Below are 20,184 nucleotides of genomic sequence, written 5' to 3' on the forward strand. Positions count from 1 at the left end.
GAAAGAGGTGGCTTTGCATTCTAAAGACATGGGTGCTATTCTCAGCACTGCACCAACTTGACTCGTGGCTTTGGACTGGTCTTGACCCTCTCTGGGCCTATTTCCTCATTCATAAATAATAGGATTGGTCTAGTTTTCTAAAATAGCATTCTATGATTCTATCTCAGACCTACTCTCTTCCTACAAATCATAATGTCGTGACTATAGGTGCCTATTTCCTAGTAGTTTATCAATTTTAACTTCTTCCCTAGTAGCCTGAGAATGTCAGGCAGTTCACAACTTGTTCACAGTGCTGCCCCTATGGTGTTAGCACATCACCTACGTAACTAACCCTTAGAGCGGTGCTTCCCAACCTTTCCCCTGACGTGGCATAGACAGAAGATGACAATAATAACAACTATTAATATAGTGCTTACTATGAGTCAGGCAAGCACTTCACAGGTATTAACTCATTTAATCCTCACAACAATCCTGTGAGATGTTACTATTATCATCCCCTTTATGTGTCTCTCTAAGGCACAGAGAGGTTTTGGTATGGCACACTGGAGGGGGACCAGCCATCCTGGTTTGCCTGAGACTGAGCCGTTTCCTGGGCTGTGGGACTTCCAGTGCTAAAACTGAGAAAGTCTCAAGCAAACTGGGATAGGTGGTCATCCTACATATCCTACAATGGAAGAATCTGCTCAAGATCAGAAAACAACTGGTCTAGGCGTTCCAACTGCCTTGGGTGCTGCCTGGCTACTCTGAGGGCTGAGGGGATCAGTATCTACCTGTGGCACAATATCTGGGAAAAGTTCCACTTCAAATCATAGTTTGATTTGTGTCTTTGCTTTTCCTGAGGGCCCAGTGATTCAGAGGAATCAGAACAAGGCTAGAGGTGATTGTATCATTAAAAACATACTCTTTTGTACTTTGCTTCATCAGGGTCAGGCCTAAGAGGTGAGGCAAGCAAGGCACCTAGGCTGCAAAATTTAAGGAGGCATTCACTCTCAGGGTGGTGCAAGGCACCTCACTCGCTTCCCCCTGGTCCTTGGTCTAGATGATATGTGAAATGAATAAACAGAGGAGACCAGTGGCTAGCCCTCAGGTAGCTTGTACTCCCTAAAGAATAAGGTAAGGAGCACAACAGTAGGATCTGTTTAACGTTTCAAACCCGTGTGCCAGGCTCAGCAATTTGATTCCACACTTGCAATTTATCTCATCTGTGTATTGTTTTTTTTTTTTAAATTAATTAATTAATTTATTTTTGGCTGCGTTGGGTCTTCGTTGCTGCGCGCAGGCTTTCTCTAGTTGCGGCGAGTGGGGGCTACTCTTTGTTGCGGTGCGCGGGCTTCTCATTGCGGTGGCTTCTCTTGTGGAGTACGGGCTCTAGGTGCGTGGGCTTCAGTAGTTGTGGCACGCGGGCTCAGTAGTTGTGGCGCACGGGCTTAGTTGCTCCGCGGCATGTGGGATCTTCCCGGACCAGGGCTTGAACCTGTTTCCCCTGCATTTGCAGGCGGATTCTTAACCACTGCGCCACCAGGGAAGTCCCTCATCTGTGTATTGTTTATATGCAAGAGACTTCATGGTGGTCAAAATTAGCTAGGTACTAGAACTGGATGAACAGGCCAGACTGACACTCTGTAAAACTCTCTGTGGTGCTTAAAATGTTCTCTATTTGCACTGTCCAATATGGCAGCCACTAGCCACATGTGGTTATTGACCAACTGAAATAGGTTAATGTGACCGAGGAGCTGAATGTTTAACTAGATCTAATGCTCATTAATTTCATTAATTTTTCATTAATTTAAATGGAAACAGCCACACAAGGTTAGTGGCTGCAGTAGTGGACAGCGTAGATTCTTGCTATTCAATGTGTGCTTAGCAGAGCAGCAGCGCTGGCATCACCTGGGGGACTGTTAGAAACGCAGACTCTCAGGCCCCACACAGAAATGTACTGGACTAGACTCTGACTGTAGTAAACAGAGAGGTGAGGTCGGCAAATAAACGGTGGGAAAAGACTGCAGTTTAAGGGATATGTGCGCTGAAGGAGCAATCTTCCTTTGTTCCCTCCTCTAAATCCCCCGCCCCACCCCACCACTGAAAGAAGGCAGGAGAGAGGAGAGTGCAGAGGCAAGCGATGGAGAAGCTGCTTCCTCTCACGATGCACAGGACCTCTGCTCTGCAAAGTGCCTCTTTAATCACTGTCTTCCTTTTCCCTCCAGTCCTTATTCTGAACTGATTGCTCTATGCCTGGCCATTCCTATGCTAGGGAATTGCCCTCAGCAAACAACAGCCTTCTCTACCGTTAAGGAATTTACAAGCCAATACACAAGCAGGTGAGTAGCTATTAAAGTCTTCCTTCTCGCTAATGTAAATCTCCCATTTGTTTGCGCCTTTAACCCTAACACACAGGAAAACATCTCTCTCTGCAAAAGCTAAACAGTCGCAGAGAGAGACACAGCTACCTGGACTGCACTAGCCACTTGGTATTTTCAGCTTCTTTCTGCCAGACCTGGTTGGTGTAGAAAGAAGGCAATCAAAGTAGCGAGGATCCAGAATAGCACTGATAAACAAACCAAGAAGGCTCCACCCTACTCACCAGCTTTCCCAATCTGTACAGCCAAGCGCGTCAGCTTGCCCTGCAGCACCGACTTCTCCTTTTTGGGCAGCTTGGCTGCCTTTTTCTCCTTTTCCTCATTGTCGATCCCCTCCTGGCTGTTGAGTGGCTGGATTTCCAAGGCCACTCCATCCTGAGTCTTTGCTAGGGTATACACACAAATAGGACAGGTAAGCAGGCAAGGTAGTAGCACTGAGTAGCAGGCAAGTGGAAACTAACAAATCCTTCTGTCTTATTCCTGGAATATACCTTGGACCCCTGACATCAGATCTGACCACCCTCACCCCATGCCAGACAGGGAACTTGACTTTGACCCTCTGTTAGGGCTTTTGGAATGATATCTTAACCACTGGAGGTGAAATCTGGTGCTTTTAGGGTATGGATTTCCACTTCACTGGCAGCTTCCTGGCACTACCTTAGAGCCCCAAGCCAGGTGTATTCCAGCAAGAGGATTAGTCATGCCACTAAGTGCTATTACCAACAACCATCCTTCCTGGAATTCAGTGCTTAATATAGTGAATCTTTACTGCAGAAAGAGGCTGAAGGGGAAGGCTGGTAGATATTCCTAGAGCACAAGGGTCCTAGTCAGCTCTTTGAAAGGTTCATCTCTCTCTCACTATATCTATATCTATATCTATATCTATATCTATATCTATATCTCTATCTCTATCTCTATCTCTATATCTATATCTATATCGACTGTCAAGGAAGAAACACAGACCCCAGACACAGGGTATTTTCCAGTTCCCTCTCGTATTAGTTGAACGATAGGGGAAGGAAATCTCTTTTCTCCCCTGTCTGATGAAGGTAGGGGGGTACAGAGTGGGACCTAGGGGAAAAGGGAAGAAGCTGGTGTGAGGGACTCCCTGGAATAAGAGAAAGCCAGGATAAAGACAGACATATAAATCCACTTTGCTTTAAAAAGAAGAGTTAAAGAAATCTAAAATTAAAGAATTATTTTTGTGGAGCCCTGGTTCTCCGACATGATGCCTTTATTTCTAAAAACTACTATGATGTGGGTTACAAAAGGAAAGAATCTCTAGGAGCTGTCTCAAGAGAGCAGTTCTTGCTGGTTCCTGGCACCCCTCCAATTTCACCCCTGCAGGGCTCGACCCTTTTGGTTAGATGCCCTTCCGGAGATACTGTCTCTGCTGTCAGACTCACAAACAAGACAGAGACAGGATGTAAACACAGCCACCAAAAAAGCAACACACATCAGATTAGGAGGAAGAAAACAGACTGTGGAGAGAACAAAGAGAGAGGTGGGGAACGAGGTTACGGAGAAAGGGCGCTCTCCACCCCTGAGAAGACTAGCTGAGAAGGAATCCAGATCCGAAGAGGACACCGACGAGGAAGCCAACAAGAGGAGGGTGCAGGGACTGCCCATCCCAACTCCTTCCACCATAAGGGCCCTGAAGTCTTCCAACCCAGAAACTGATGACCGTTGTTGTTTAAATCTGGCCTAGGGCAGTGAAGCAAAGAGTTCAGCACCCTGGGAAGAGCAGATCAATCTCACAGGCTCTCCAAGACTGACATGAGGTTCCTTGAGTCAACAGCAGAGGATGCTGTTGTCCCATCTTAGATTGGGTTTGAGAGCTTGAGACCACCCCCAGATCTCTGCACCTTCCTCAGGATAAGGCATCTGGGCCACAGCAGCAGATAACAAATTTATGGAGAGGAAAAGGGAGGAGGCAGATGGCCTGGGAAGGCCTGGTTTGAGTGTGGGCAGGTAGAGATGGTAAATGAGTGGGTGGAAAGGTTACCTTTGTTGCGATTTTCAGGGACTCCTTGTTTTTTACCTGTTTGAACAAGAAAGAAAAAAATGGGGTGGAGACCCAAAGTGACTTTTAAGAGATCAGATATCCAATGTTTGGGTCCTGCTCAGAGCCCAAAAGGGCAACAGCAAAGGGGGCTGAGTTGCAGGAAAGGGAATGTAAAGGAAGCTCACATCTGTTTACCTCCATTTTCATTAGGGGTTCTCATGAATCCTTGGGGTACGGACCAGGCCACTCATGCAGGTGAGTGCACACCCACTTCTGAGCTGCTTTCTCCTGGAGCACAGTTCCTGTTGGGAGGGTGCTCGCGGCCTGAGTCACACCACTTGGAGAAATGGGGTGGGGGTTAGGAAGCGAGAGGTTTGAACTGTTTCTGCCTGGTGGCAAAGGCCCTGCAAGGTGCCTCCATGTCAGTTTACCAGCGCCAAGCAAGCGTCCTCCTTATTCACTTGCAGGCAGCTGCAGAAACGGATAGTCTAGTTCCTGAGTGAATGTGTTTTGTCTCCTCATTAACTCCCCTTCCCTAAACAGCCCAAGATGGTCCTCCAGCCAACTGGCAGAAATCCTTCTCTCCTCCAAGGGAAGAAGGAATTCTTAGGGAAAGGTATAGATATGGTTTGGTATCTTTTTTTTTTGCCTTCTGTTTTTCCTTCTTTCAGGAACAAGTGAATGGCAAAGACAGGGCTAACTTCGGGGTAGACATTCCCTCTCTGTTCCCACTCTCCTGGCCGTGTCTCTCTTCCACTGACAGCCCATAGTTTCAGCAGGAATCCAGTTTCTTCTCCTGGACAGTTTTCCCTTAGCCTTGATGATTCAATATAATCCCCCACATCTGAGGAAAAAAGGGGCAAAAGGGTCGGAGGACTACACAGAGGGGAGTTGAGCACCTCGCCAGCTCATTTGGGGCAGGCTTTCTACCTCATCCCTTTACAATAGACACAGGAATCAATGCAACCTGACTGGGGAGCCTAGAGCCAGGATCTGGTTTTCATTAGCGCACTGTGGGGAGCCAGGGATGATACCCTTAGCTCAACAAGGGGTTTGGATATCCGCCCTCATCATCCTGCAGATTCTTCCAACCAGGTACTGCATCCAGATCTGCTCCCTTTCCTAGTTTGTCCATGGGGGTGGGAGGGAAAAGACTCTCGTCCTGAAAGCCCTTTACCTTTCTTCTTCTTCTCTTCCTCTTCCCCCTCACTGGCCCCCAAGAGGGTAAAGATGATTCCAGTCTGAGAGTTGATACCCACAGCAGTCACTACCATTCGGCCAGAACCTTCCATGACATGGGTCCCTAAATGAGAAAGAAGACGAGAGAAGTGTTGTTTTTTTATACCTGGCCATTCTTTGGTGTGAAACATAAACCTGGAAAAAAGCAATCCCTCTTTCTTCCTCTCCCATGGATAGTGATATACTCAGCAGATAGTAGGAAAAGATCAAGAGCAAGCAAACGGGGGGGTAAGGAAAACAATGTGCCTATAACTGCTTTAGGGTAAGGCTCCTTTCCCACCACCCATCCCCAGCCAGCAGAGCCCTTATAGCACCTGCTTCATAGGCAACCTCTTATAGGTTGCTTGACATCCTTGTATTCAACCCACTAATACGCTACTGCCTCAGCTGAACCTTGGGGCAGGGCCAGAAGGGAGAGCAAGGTCTGGATATGGTCTCTGTGGCTGACTGTCTCGGGGGAGGTAGAATGGGAACTGGTGTAGCCAGAGGCCATACCTGAGAGCAACATGGGGTCTCTCTCCAGGGACTTTTTGACATGGTCCGACTCCCCAGTCAGAGAGCTCTCGTCAATCTTGAGATCATTGCCCTGGATCAGGATTCCATCTGCAGGCAGCAGGTCACCTAGTACACAGAGGTGAAGGGGCAACAGGGAAAGAGGGTAGGTAAGGACCATCCAACCCCATCTCAGGGCTGTTCCCATGGGCCCTGCCTATAGGGCATAGGCCCAGGGAGAATCTGGAGAGCATCTGAAAGACAACTTCAGCTCTGACAACCTGGGATAAGACTCCATTCCGGGTGTATTATGAATTCAAACAGTTACGGATCCCCAAACACCTTCCCATGGCCTGAATATTATATACTTTTAATCTAAGACACACAGGGTACAGTCTAACAGTCTTTGGGAGTTTCAGTTACTGCTTTCTGTGAATTTCTCTTCCATAACCTCCTTAAACTCTAACCTAGAAGCTAACACAATTTGGGGTCTTATCTTTTTGGGTCCTCAGCAATTCCAAGCAGCCCCCTTATGCCAAAGGACCTAGCCTTCAAATAGGGAGGGTGGCACAGGTACAGGAAACACAGAGCTCTCACCGTATTTGATTTGGGCAATGTCCCCCACCACGATCTCAGCCACAGGGAGCTGAATGATGTGACCATTTCGGATAACGGAGAATTTCTGTTCCTTTTCGATGCGGTTCTGCAGCCCCCGGAATTGCTTCTCTTTGCTCCAATCATTGAAGGCAGTCACTAGCACCACGATGATCACTGAGAATAAGATGGCGGCCCCCTCAATCCAGCCGGCTTCTGCCTCCCCTTCATCTTCTGGGCTAGTTACGGCTAGACCACACTCTAGCCCAGGGAAAGTAGAGAAAAGAAGGGTCACCTAAGGGCTTTTGTTGACACTAACAATGGGGGTTGTGCTTCTGCAACCCCCCAGAATAGAAAGTCAGGGAAAGAGAATAACAGCTATTCTCTCTCCTCTCAGGATACTGGAGGACAGCAGGATTGGGCGTCATCTCACCACCAATATAACTATTTACGTTTACCCCAAAGAAGCAAATGACTAAATAGCATGAAACGTGTCAATACAAATTACAGGCAAGTCACATATAAAGAACTTATGACCGCCAGCATGGTAGCTCTCCCACTACTACTTCCTGTGATGCTCACACAGCTGGGGGAACTCTGAGATGCAGGGCTTTGTTGGTTGAGTGAGCATAGAGGATTTAAGACATTCTGAATAAGGATTTGATGGGAAAAGGGGGAAAAGACCCTGGAATCAGGATAGGTTGGAAGAATAGCTTACTAGCTACTTGTTAGTTTCCTTTGGAGAACCCACTCTGGATAATGGGGGGGCATTTTTAAGCTATAATCTGTCAACGTGAATAATAAGTGCTTTTCGGTGGTGCTGGAAAGAACCCAGATCAGAGTCATGCTGGTCTGTTCAGGATACCCACGTTCATTTTCTTCCCCAGGGGGGCGATAGAAGGACAGGACCAGGGAGATGATGGCTGCGATCTCCAGGATGATGAGTGTGACATCTTGAAGGGCTTCCCACACTAATTCTAAAAAGGTCTTGGGCTTTTTGGGGGGAATCAAGTTTTGTCCAAATACTTGTTTACGTTTCTCCAGATCTGCAGGGTTTCCAGATAGGCCTGAAAAAGACATAAGAGTGGAGCAAATGAGCGAGAAAAAAGGGGTAGGGATGAATGACAGAAGAAGGCAGTTAAAAGATCCCTTTAAAAAAGATACCTTGCTTCCCGATCTGCCCAAGTATGAGATCCAGTTAGGGTGACTGGTCTCTGTGGCTGACAGACTTTTTGCTCAGACTCAGGGGGTGTGAAACTTTCAGTCTAAAAATGGGGGCAAACCAAGACAAGTTGGTCACAGGGGCCACTCACTCCTCTTGGTCTCCAGGGTAAGCTAACCTAGACCTAAAACTTCATCTCTTCCTCGTGGAGTTTGCTGCAGGCTCCAGCACTAAGAGCACAAACATTAAAGTGTTTCCTGAGACTCACACAGAACTTTCCTCTCACATTAACATGTAAATGCTGGTCATGATTTAAAAACAGAGCTGGGACATCCCTGGTGGCGCAGTGGTTAAGAATCCACCTGCCAATGCAGGGGACATGCGTTTGATCCCCGGTCTGGGAAGATCCCACATGCCGTGGAGCAATTAAGCCCGTGCGCCACAACTACTGAGCCTGCGCTCTAGAGCCCGTGAGCCACAAATACTGAGCCCACGTGCCACAACTACAGAAGCCCGCGCACCCTAGAGCCTGCACACTGCAACTACTGAGCCCACGCACCACAACTACTGAAGCCCGCGCGCCTAGAGCCCATGCTCTGCAACAAGAGAAGCCACCAGTGAGAAGCCCATGCACCACAACGAAGAGTAGCCCCTGCTTGTCGCAACTAGAGAAAGCCCGTGCGCAGCAATGAAGACCCAACACAGTCAAAAATTAAAAAATAAAATAAAATAAAATAAAATGTTAAAAAAAAATAAAAATAAAAACAGAGCTGGCTTCCACCCACTGGCTCATACACAAAAGCCAGAAAGAATAAGCTATCTGCCCAAGGTCATGCTAGGAGGCTAGAAGACAGAACCCAACCAGTTGTCCTGTCCAAGTTTCAGTGGTTTCAGGAGATCAACAGAGTAGAGGCTTCGAGACTCCAACTTTGGGGATCCCCTTTTTGCACACAGCCATCCTTTCTGTCACACACAGAGGCATACATGCATAGACACGCACACATATCACTAAGAGGTACTACTGTTCTACTAAGTACTACGTACTTAGAGATGTACTAGGTGCTAAGAGAAGTACTACTTAGACAAAGTACTAGGAGAAGCACTATTATTCAGGTTGAATAAAAAGAGAAAAATGAAGGCGAAGCCACTGAATTAGTACTCACTCCTTGATTATCAGCATGCTCCCCACTAACACACGCGTGCTTACATACCTGTGTGAGTGTGCACACATAGTCCAGGCATGTTGCCAGAGAGAAGAAGAGTGAGGCAGAATTATTCCCAGTATCTTCCTTATATTTAGGCCCTTCTCCTGGGCCCCTGGGGTATTATACTTTAAGGGAAGAGGAGACAGCTTCTAACTTTAATTAATGCCAGGTGACATTTATCAAGTTGTTTACACAACTTGATTAGCAAGTCAGCCCTGGTTTTGGCACTGGACATTGTTGGCTATACTGCGGGTTCCCCATAGGCAGGGTGAGGCAACCTTTGTCTTGAAAAAAGATCAGCAGCTGAGGAGGGTTAGAATCAAAGGATGGGGACACTTAACACAGCTTCACACAGAGGTGCAAGAAAAGCAGGTGACCGGAAGCTGCAAGGAGAAAATGGGGATACTGATGCCAGAGGACTTCTTCACACTTTAGTCAGCGTGAAGGGCTACTCCACTGGTGGGGAATGGGGGCTTAGCAGGAGGGCAGACATCTATTCTCCATCTCCACTGAATAGGATGCAAGAGTGTTACTTTAAATGGCAAGGAGAGAGACTTGGGTTAGAACTAAGGAAGACAGAGCAAGATTTTGAAAATGAGAAAATAGGTACCCAAGGGAGTATTGTTTGCAGGGTCCATTTCTCCACCCTAGAAACAAAAACCCTCAGGAGAGGTACTTGAAATCTACCTGGGGACCCTGCCTGGAGGTAAAGTGGGGGTGTGAACTGGCACCCACAATTGTGGAGTGGGGACTGCAGACCACTTCCTCTTGCCAGGGCTCAGGAGAGGGAAACAGGGGAAGTGGCGCCTGATGCTCTTATCCAGGGCCTCCTGCCTTCTTGGGCCCAAAATCACCACCCTGGCTGGAAAGCTGAGAGGCACGGCAGAGCTCTGCAGGGGAGTGGGTTTGGCCAAAGCACTAGAAGCAAGCTGGGCTGCTTGCCAGAGAATCCCTGCCTCCACCACTCTGAGAAGTCAGTTCTCAGCAGGAAAGAAAATCCAGGGCCTGGGAAAGGAGTGTTTCTGGGCAGGGCATCTTGATCCCCAGGCAGGCAGAGGCAGAGTTGCCAGGGGACAGGGCCTTGCTGGTTCTTTCTCTCAGGGACCTGAGATAGCAAGTCTGTGCCAACTTGGAACTGCTGTGCTGGACGGCCAGGCTTGCTGGAGGGAAATAGGAGTTCTGCTAATTTGTTAATAATCTACCTAGGATGCTTCTCAAGAAAGCAGGATTCACAATGTAAAGGGAGGAGATGTTATTCCCTCCTTAGCAAGGGTGAGTAGATGACTATGAGGAATCAAGACATCAGATATTAGAGGTTATCATCAAGGGACATCCCACTAAGTGTAATGAAGGCCAAAATGGCATCAACAACAACAAGAACGGTCTAGCTAAAAGCACCCCATCTGAGGTAGCACTGCCTCTCCCTGCTCTCATATTAATGCCTCGTAATCACCCTTGACTCCTCTCTCTCTCTCTCATCCACTGTATCCATTTAGTCAGGGAATCTGTCAGCTCTATCTTCAAAATATATCCAAGGTCCCCTCACTTCTCATTTTGCACAGCTCCCATCCTGGTCTAAGCCATGGTCATCTCTCGCCTGGACCACTGCGACTGTCTAACTGGCCTGCTGCTTCCACCCTTGCCTTTCTGTTCTCAGTCTCTTCTCTTTCCACAGTGATCTCTTACAGCCCAACCCATGACACTCATCTACCCAGAATCCTCTGGTGCCTTTTACTTGGAATGAAACTGGGTACAGAAGACCTTACGATGGCCTATAAGCCCCCTTTATGAGCCCCCAGCCCCCCACCCCTTAACTCCTACCATTTTCCCCTTGTTCATCGAGATGCCATCAAGCTAGCCTTCCTGCCATTCTCTGCATGCACTAGACACGTTTCTATTTCAGGGCCCCTGCACACGTTTCCTTTCTCAGATTCCTCTTCACTAGGTAGGGCTCATCCTTTCACCTCCTTCAGGTCTTCGCACAAATGCCACCTTCCTCGTGAGGCCCACCCTGACCACCGTATTTAACACAGACTTTTCTGCCCCTAGCATGTTTGATCCCCTTATCCTGCTTATCTGTTTCCCTCTACAGGTCTTCTCTCAGAACAGATTATATACTTATCCTACTGTTTGTCTATCCCCCTCCCCAAGGGCAGGATTTCTGTCTTTGTTCCTTAGGTCTAGAACAGTGCTTGACACATAGTATGCACACAAATTTATTGAATGAACTGCATGAATGAGTAATAAATAAGATTGTGAACATTTAAGTGATTACAGTTGTGCCAGATGCTTCACCAGGTACATTTGTGTCTTCTCACTGAAACACTGCAAAGCCCTGTGTAGTAGCTGCTATTAACCCCACCTCACATATAAGCAAACTATGGCCTGGAGAGGTTTTGCAACTACTCAAGTCAGTACGTGGCAGTCTATACCGCTCTACAGGAAGCAGCTGGATGCCAACCTACACACAGTGGGGCTGGGGTGCGGAGGCAGCTGCACTCGGCTGAGGCTTCATTCTGGTGTGACTAACTTGTCCCGGTTTGTCTAGGGCTTTCCAGGTTTTAGCACTGGAGCTCCTGCCTCCTGGGACGGCCCCTCAGCCCCAGGCAAACAGGGATGGTTGGTCACCCACCCTCCTTTATTTACCTCAGGGCAGGCCCACATGCTGCTTTTCTCTACACCTCTAGGCAAATCAGTCCTGTTCCCACTCGTTATTTACAACCGGGGTGAATTAGTCCCACCTTTTCCCGTCCTCACGGATGGTGACACCAGGTCTGTCAGAGCCTAACCTATGAATTTTGTATTCAATAAAAGGTTCATTATTGGCCTTTTTTGGACCCAAGCAAATGAAACAAGACAGGTTATAGAAAACAAAAAAGGTCAGGCCTTGCTCTTACTTAGATGCCATCAAAGTCACACATTTACTTCCCTTTTACCATTTTTCTCTCATCTCTCTGCTCCACCTTAAGTCACCCTACGCTCTTACAATAGCTACCTTAAGAAGGCAAGTGGCTGCCCAAGTTCCCAGCAGGCCCCGTGGCAGGGAGGGGCAGTTTGGGGCTGTCAGCGTAGTAGCCTTGGGAATCCTCTCTGACATGTGGCATGGCACAAGAAAGCCATGTGGGACTGGGAGCTCGTCCAATCCCCAATTTTGGGCTTTCCATTCCCATTCTTCCTGCCCCCAAGAGGCTCTCAGGCCTTGATCTCAGCAGCTGTGATTTCACATAAATACTTGTCCAGCCCAGGAGGGGGTTTTAGTCCCTTATCTCCACAGTTGCTTCTAAAATATACCGCTTCCCGAAGAGGGGAAGGAAGACTTGGCAGGGAGAAAATGCTGGAAACACTGGAAAAGGGTTTCCCCTAAAAATACATCAAGAAAATGAGAAGAAACCTCGTCCCCAAGAACATAAGAGAGAAAATCCCAACCAAATCGGGAGTACATCTGGCCCGAAGAACCAGACTTAACACATGAGCTAGGAGAGGTGACAAGAATGTCAGTCTGTGAAGTCATTGCCCCCACCCCACGCTGGGGAATTACACGGCCCTGCCCAGGCTGGCGGGAGACGGAATAAGCAGCAGTGGAAAATCTGTGTCTGCTATGAGCCTGTGCGGGGACCCAGGGCTTGGGAGGAGAAGCAGCCCAGCCCTCAGTGGCTCCAGCAGGGAAGGAGCAGGGCCAGCTTCCCTAGGAGGCCGAGGACAGTCAGCAGAGGCACCCCTTATCAGAGCCAGCTCAGGCCCAGAAAGGGTGGGGCTGGGTTAGACATCATGAGGGACTTCCCAGCTGTCTGAGATATGATACCTTGCCAATGGGACAGCAGAATCTTCTCCTCCAAAAATAGGATAAGGGAGAGGTTTCTCTGGGTTGATCTGAAGGCAATCCTATTTGGTCTGTAAGAACAGACATCAGAATACCTTTCAAGTCCTACCTTGAAAACCCTGGATTAGGGGGCAAAAGGGAAGAGTAGCCCAAAATCAGCATAAGGACTGACAGGCTTCAGCCAGCTCCTGCTGCTATAACCCGTTGCCACTCCTCCGAGGATTCAGAGCAGTTTCCCTGCTTCTGCATCTCTAGCTTAACACACCCACAGCTTGGAGATGTGCTCTGTACCTGCTGGCCTTCCAGCCCCCAGAGAGAAGGCAGTCTCTCTAAGGTCACAACAGGAGGATGATGGACATAGAGAATGCCCCTTTCTCACTCTCCATCCTAAAGCCCTGCCCTAGGTGGACAGCTTCCTCAGGGAATGTCTCCCCTTATCTGGCCCTCTGCTGTATGCCTTTTTTGAACACTCCAACTCTGGCATAGAGAAGAGACAGCTCCCCAGAGTGCCCTCCTCACCCTCTGCTCGGCCGCCCTCTCCCACGCTGCATGCACACACTCCCCTCCGGTGTCACACCCCCCAGTACTCACACCTCAGAGCTAAATAAAAAGAGCGAAAGCTCCACTTCCGAGGGTGGATGCAACATCTGCCTCAGCCAAGGAGGGAATGCTATCTTTCTTCCTTCCCCTAGCTGACGGTTCAGTGCAAGGCAATGACAAGAAGGTTTAAAGCAAAACAAAACTCGCAAGAGTTTCTGCTGAGCTGCCAAAGGAACGTGGCACAGAAGGTTCTAGGCCTGGTGGAAGGGGAGAAAGCAGGGAGGGCTCTCAGGTTCAGGAGATGTAACTATTCTCCCTGCCTCCAGACTTCTCTACCCCCTGCTTGGTAGCATTATTCCAGCTAAGCCAGAAGCCCAACTCTGGGCAAGGAGGAGCTGGATAGAAAAGAATTCACAGAGCCCGGGGTTGGCCTGGGAAAGAGGAGGCCCATAGCTGTCACGCACGGTTGGCCTAATTCAGCCCTCGGCATATAACTCAAACCAGACAGGGAACTCCCAGGATGCAACGTGGAATTCCCTGCAGGGGGAGGAGGGATAAGGGAGGGCACTTTTTCTCTCCTGTCTTTCTCAATCATCTACCATGCCACTGTTGATGCTACTTCCCCCAGGTTCTGTGAAAACCTTTCCCACCCCTCTGCCAAGTACTAAATATTTCACAGCTACTCACATCACAGTGTAGCTGCTCTCTGGCTGTTTGAGCTGGTCTGCCCATCTCTACCCCTTCTCCTCCCTCTAGGATATGCTTTTGGCATTGAGTCTCTGTCATACCTTAAACTTAATATGTCTGCCCAAAGTGTGATGGGCAGAGAGGACCACAGATTGTTATTCTCAGCAGTCATGCCCACAAGAATTGTTTTTAGAATAATTTATTTGGCATCTTCCAGGTGATGGCTATGGAGCACAGGGCATGAGGAAAGAGAGGCAGCTTGGCCATGCTTCTAAGTTGAAATTGATGGACTCCTAAAAGTGGATTTTCTAAAACAGACTATAAGCCCTACAGATAGGGAGGAAAATCTCAGAGAAGCCAGTTGCCCATCTTCTTCTCATGTCCGTTCCATCCCATATCCACTTGCCCATTTCTTTACATCCCCGGCAACATCAACATTCTCTAAAGCAGTGGTCTCTAAATGGGGGGCATGCATTCATCTGTTACAGCGTGGGAAAGGTACTGGAACTTTTCATATTACTTCATCCATTTCTATTTCTTGTAGATCCTATTATGTAAATAATATTAGTGTTAGAAGTACTGTAGGTGAACATTTATTGGGGCTACGTGTGCAATTTTCTTTCAGATTGACAATGCTACTAGAAATTTCAATCTCCCACACTGAGGAAGAGCCCAATCCCAGTTATGGCCCAGCTTATGGGAAAATGGACAGTTCCTGGTAGAACATGCCACTGACCTCAAAAGGCATGGCAACAGGAACACAGCTAAACCCCAGAGACCTTAAGGTGGCAGGAGATATGAACCTAAATCCTGCAGTTAATGAACCAAAGACAAAGTTTGGGCTGTCTTAAAACAGATTCTTTCCCCCTCCTGCCATTTACTCCCCAAAGAATCTCAGCTCCCAAAACCTAGTAGGTGCCTCAGTAATTAGGCAAGGCAAAGATGCTTGCATCTCATGCCAGGAACATTTAGTAAGTGGTAGCAATTACCACAGAGCATGGCCAGGCCAGAGCTTCCCTAGGCAATCACATGATGGAGGAGTCCTATCTCTGACTCCTAGGCCCCCTTTTCCTTCCCTACAATCCCCTCAGCTTAGGTCCCTGTACTATGTGCTCCCATAATACCATCATAGCACTATGACAATATTTCTGAAATTGCCTTAATTTTTGTGTATCCTCTTATTGCCTGTAAGCTTTCTGGAAGGAAGAACTGTCCCTGTTGTGTTCACCATTGTGTTCCCAGCACCTGCTGGACATCAAATATTTGTTTAATGTGGTTGAAAAGAAATTAGAAACCCTCTGTATCCCACTGTCACACCCTCAACTCTGCAGAGGAGAAAAGGAATAGCAGGGTACAGAGGGAACATGAAACAGAAATTCCCACCAACATTCTTCTAGATCCAAATTCAACATAAATAGTCTTTAGCTTTCTGACAGAAGCCCACAGGTAATGATTCATTGTTTAGTCAAGGCTCCCCTTCTCTGCCCTTTCTCATCTGGGCCCAGACCTCCCCGCTAACTGTTGGCCTAGCTCCTCCTCAGAAAACATCATTCTTCCTCCTAAAAAGGGTAACACAGCTGAGGACCAATGTGGAAAAGTTCTATGGGGAAGAAGAATTCATACAACTTTCTATCTAGACCCAAGAATCTCTCAGTTAGGATCCTCTCTTCTTCCTGCACACAAAGGGAGACTGAGACTAAGGAAAAATACCTCTTCTTTCTTCCCCTTAAGCCACGGGTAATTCTCATTCCAGATTCACAAAGGTTTCTCTTGCTCTTGGAAGCCAGGGGATAGCATGGAAAACCGATCAGAAGATAAAAGGCTATCTTCTAGGGGGTATCATCCAAAATGCTCAGCTCTTTGGGGACTGGAGAGATTGGCTGGAGTTGGGATGTAATGCGGAAAGAAGAGGCAATAGAGAGAGGGGGGATAAAGAAATTGGAATGAGGAAAGAAGCAAGCAAACTCAAAAGATTCCATGGGCGCAAAATGCTCAGGTTTTCCCTACTGACAAACCTCAGGCAACACAGCAACCACTTATCCAGGAACTAGAGCCTCGCCCCTGCCTCTCTGCTTTTCTTTAACATGGCCATGAAGGCTGAACTCTTCAGTGGCTTAGATGAAAGCATGTGTCGTCTTTCACGTCTCCCCCACCCCTTTTTGTTTCCCCAACTTTCCTTCCCTTTTTTGCTCACACTCAGCCTTGCGTCTGGTCGTTGCTGAATGCCATGGAGGCTGAGCACCTCCACGTCATCGCGAATGTAACCAACTCTTGGCCACTGGGGCATCTCCTCTTGTGCCAACCAGACATTGTACTCAAGGAACACAAGCCAACATTAAATTCACATTAGCACTGGGTCACGGTTAGACATTTTATCAGGCATTGGAATACAAAACAAATTGTAAAATTATCTGTGATTCTGAGATTCTCCGTGTTGCTGCTGTAGCCAAATGGGCAGCAGAACATTAATGGACTGTGAATCAGAAAACGTGAATTATTCCATCGAGTTCTACCCTGTGGTAAGACTTTAGGCAAGTCATTTAAACCTTTTGGTCTGTTATGAGCAAGAGCGAGAGACAGAATAAAAAAAACATGTTAGTGTTTGAAATGTTATAAACTCCAAGTTCCATAAGACCCCTTAGTAGCTGTGGTGTAAAACAATCTACCAATCTATACTAAAGATACTATCAATCCAACAGAAAATAAAGGGGAAGAGTCATATTCTAGGAACCAATCTCCCCTATCTTACTTCACCTTGGTTTCCAATCAGCAGAATTCTAACACCGGGAAAATTTATTTCTTCTTATTATTAGCCTGCAGGGGCCTCCCGCAGCTATGCTAGGCTGTCAGGCACCTCAGCGCAGTCTTCTGTGAACAGGCTGTTTTTTTTATGGCACCTGGATATTGATGCTCTTTTCTCAGCCTGTCCAACCAAACCGCTCAGCACCATCCCTGTCTGGGGAGAGACTCCTGTGTCATAGCTCTTCTGTGTCTCCTTTTCCTATCCCTTTACTCTTCTCACATATGAGGGGGTCATTATTGGCACTGGGGGCTAAAAATTACGCACGGAAAAGTTATTTTCTGACACCCCGCCTCCCCAGCTGCAGGACCAGCCCTATGGGTAAGTCGTACTATTGAAAGAAATCGGGATACATATTTGTGATCTAAGGAAGCAGGAGAATGGCAGTGGACAACTGTGACGATGGTAGGGGTACTGGGATATAGGCATGGCCAGGGTCTGTAGCAACAGAGGCACCTGACATCAGAAGGGGGACTCTCAACTACAGGTCTGAAACCAGGACTGGGAGAGAATCTAAGCATTTGATATCTGATGTTGAGATTAAAGTACAATATATATGCTGGCCTTTGGGAATGGAAGCTCTCTGGGAATCAGGAAGTTAACAATAACAGCTATGAGAAAGGGTTTGGAAAATCGGGAGGAAAGTCTGGACCCTGCTCTTAGGAGTTTCTTAGGTTCCAGCTTATTTGGACTTCTGAGTTTCACTTTGTGAGAGAAACAACTGACCCAAGGGATAGGAATAGAAGAGGAAGGGGAAAAGAAAGATCCTGCTTAAATTCTGATGAATGCTTCGAAAGTATTGCAGTATCTCAGTTAAACATAATAGGAATACCCTCTCTTTAAGGTCAATGCTACTGTGAAAGTGGCAGAATAAAGAAATCTAGCTGACAAGAGGTAGGCATTATCCAAAAGGCAGTCATTAGATACTAAACAGAAGAGGCCTTTGCTAAGCCACATGAAAGCAACTAAGCACTGCCATCTTAACCAGGCTTTTTGACATCACCAGGTGAATGGAGAAAATGGACAGTGGTTGCAAGTAGACTGCACCAGCCTCTCTAGATGTAATAACACATTGCACTCCATAGGCACTCATATTCTGGCAAATATCTTCAGACACATGGACTCCATTTTAATGTGAGACGACTAATTTATTGAACACCCATTATAAGTGTAAGCATTGTACGTAACATTACATTATTTAATTCCAATAACTCTACAGGCTAGGTACTAACATCATTTTCAAAGAAGAAAATGATGTTTACTTAGGGAGGCTGAGCAAACTGTTCAATGCTATTCAGCTAGTAAATGGTAGAGCTAATATTTGAACTTAGAGCCTATGAGATAAGAAACTGAATTCTAGAAGTACAGAGAACGTGTAAGGCAGCTCTCTTTGATTGCAAAAAATAAAATAAAATAAAAAAGACATGGGCAAGGTACAGATATCTAGATAAAAATCTCTTCCTCTTTTTAACCCTAGGGTCTGGACTCCAAGTCACTAACTTATAACATTGGCTAGGGGTCAAAACTTCTTAGAATTGGCAAGAAGTATGATGTGGCCTCCAAGGAAGGGTCAGAAATGGTATACCTCAAGAGGCTGAAGGCATCTAAAGGACAAGATCTTTGCTCTATCTCAAGCTACTCAACCATGGCCTGCCTGACTGATAGGACCAAGCAAGGACCTGTAACAGATGCTGAAACCAGGCAAAGGAGAAAATAAGATTCCTCTGGTACTCTCTCCATTTCAATGAGGCAAAATTACCATTGCTCACTGGGCAACTGGGCTGAGCCAGGTAAGCATGAAGCTGGATTTTTCACTTTCTTTTAAGAATAGATTAAGAACAACTATACTAAAAGTGCATAGGACAGGGTTGAAAAAGTCATCAATAATTCCCTGAAAGAAAACAGAGTGAGTAATCCAAAGATACGGTGGGTACAACTCTCTGCTTTATGACTTACCATCCCGCTTGTAACTGTGTACCACAGAGAAGTGCTACATTAGGTAGATAGACTCACCCACTTTTCTTCATATTACACTGTAAGATCAGTGTGGGAAAGAATTATATCTTCAACCCTTTGCAATCAAAGACTGATACAGAATAAGGGACTTGATTACGGATAAAAGCATCTCTAACATAAACATTTATAAAATAGAGATCTTCTGCCTTCTGTACATTGATACAGAAAAAGGAGGAAAGAATGATCTTCAGAGAATACCACAGTCACTCAACATCATCTCTGGGAAAGAAATGACATTTCTCTCCATAGCCGCGCCTCCTTTCAGCGCTTCAGATACTATACTTTAGCCACCAGACACAGATATACCAGCAAGGTCTCCAGAAATGTTCCTTCTCTAGAAGTTGGGAAAATAATATATTTTAACACTAGCCACCTTCCTCTAATTCCCCACCCCTGGTATGGCCTTTACCTTCCACAGGGTTGGTTTTCAGTCTACTGCAGAGATTCATTACTCCTCCATAGTGGACATTGATCTGGTTTATTGCATCGGTTGAACGCAGCTCCATGAGCTTCCTCAGGTCCATTACTGTGCAGCCAAATTCCCCTTCATGGCTCTCAATTATCGAGTTGGCTGGCAAGGCGTGTTCTGTTGGGTTCGTCATTTTGCCTGCTGTTACCAAGCCCCTCAACCAGAGAAAATGTGAAATTTCCCTTCCACTGATCAGGGTCTCTTGCCTCTCTGCCTCACTTCTTCTTACTTTTTGCTTCACTGGGAGCCCAGATGGGAAATAGATCGACTATATCTTGTGCAATAAGCTTCACAGTAGCAACCCGTAGCCCAGATCCTTTTCTGAGTATGAAGCTTGGCAGTGGGAGGAGGAAGAGGATGGGGGAACTGAGTGGAACCGGACCACGTGTCACGATGATTGGTGTCCCCAGGTGGTGATGGAAGTGGTTGTCCAGGGTAGGTAGGTTCCTAGCTTAGACCAACTTGCACAGATGGAGGTGTAAACAGGATGTGCATGTTACCATGGAGGCAACCTTAGCAACAACCAGCGACTGCAGTGGTAGAGAGGCGGCAGGAGGAGGAGGAAGAGGAGGGTTCCCTGGATACCGATGACAACGGGATCTCTGGAATAAAGATTCAAAGATAGACAAAAAGAAACAATTAGAGCAGCATGGAGATCCAGCATCTGCAAGGGCAAGAGGTACTCATTCTAGCACAGGGTTTAGGTGACAGTTGATGTCTGAGCGGAACTGATAGCTGAGGCCTGAGCTGAGGCCCCTTCCTCCCTGGGAGGCCCCAGCAGCCTGTAGACTCCAATAA

The 20,184-nt window shown here is 47.1% G+C and overlaps 1 protein-coding gene across 6 annotated transcripts in view; it reads right to left on the bottom strand.

Moving 5' to 3' along the window:
* Nucleotides 1-20,184, bottom strand: part of ATP2B4 (ATPase plasma membrane Ca2+ transporting 4) — a 90,924-nt gene that overhangs the window by 27,425 nt on the left and 43,315 nt on the right. For 4 of the 6 annotated variants that reach the window (XM_007111028.4, XM_007111022.4, XM_007111023.4 and 1 more), the window contains exons 2-8: nt 19,327-19,988; nt 7,557-7,754; nt 6,691-6,948; nt 6,097-6,222; nt 5,540-5,665; nt 4,363-4,398; nt 2,582-2,743 (exon numbers count right to left, since the gene is read on the bottom strand). In XM_007111028.4, the coding sequence (XP_007111090.1) occupies nt 2,582-2,743; nt 4,363-4,398; nt 5,540-5,665; nt 6,097-6,222; nt 6,691-6,948; nt 7,557-7,754; nt 19,327-19,519 (1,099 nt within the window). In that variant the 5' untranslated portion in view covers nt 19,520-19,988. The remainder of the gene's footprint in view (nt 1-2,581; nt 2,744-4,362; nt 4,399-5,539; nt 5,666-6,096; nt 6,223-6,690; nt 6,949-7,556; nt 7,755-19,326; nt 19,989-20,184) is intronic. The other 2 variants (XM_007111024.4, XM_007111026.4) reach the window with 1 other exon arrangement.

Source organism: Physeter macrocephalus, chromosome 4 (genome assembly GCF_002837175.3).
Source record: "Physeter macrocephalus isolate SW-GA chromosome 4, ASM283717v5, whole genome shotgun sequence".
NCBI classification, from domain to species: Eukaryota; Metazoa; Chordata; class Mammalia; order Artiodactyla; family Physeteridae; genus Physeter; species Physeter macrocephalus.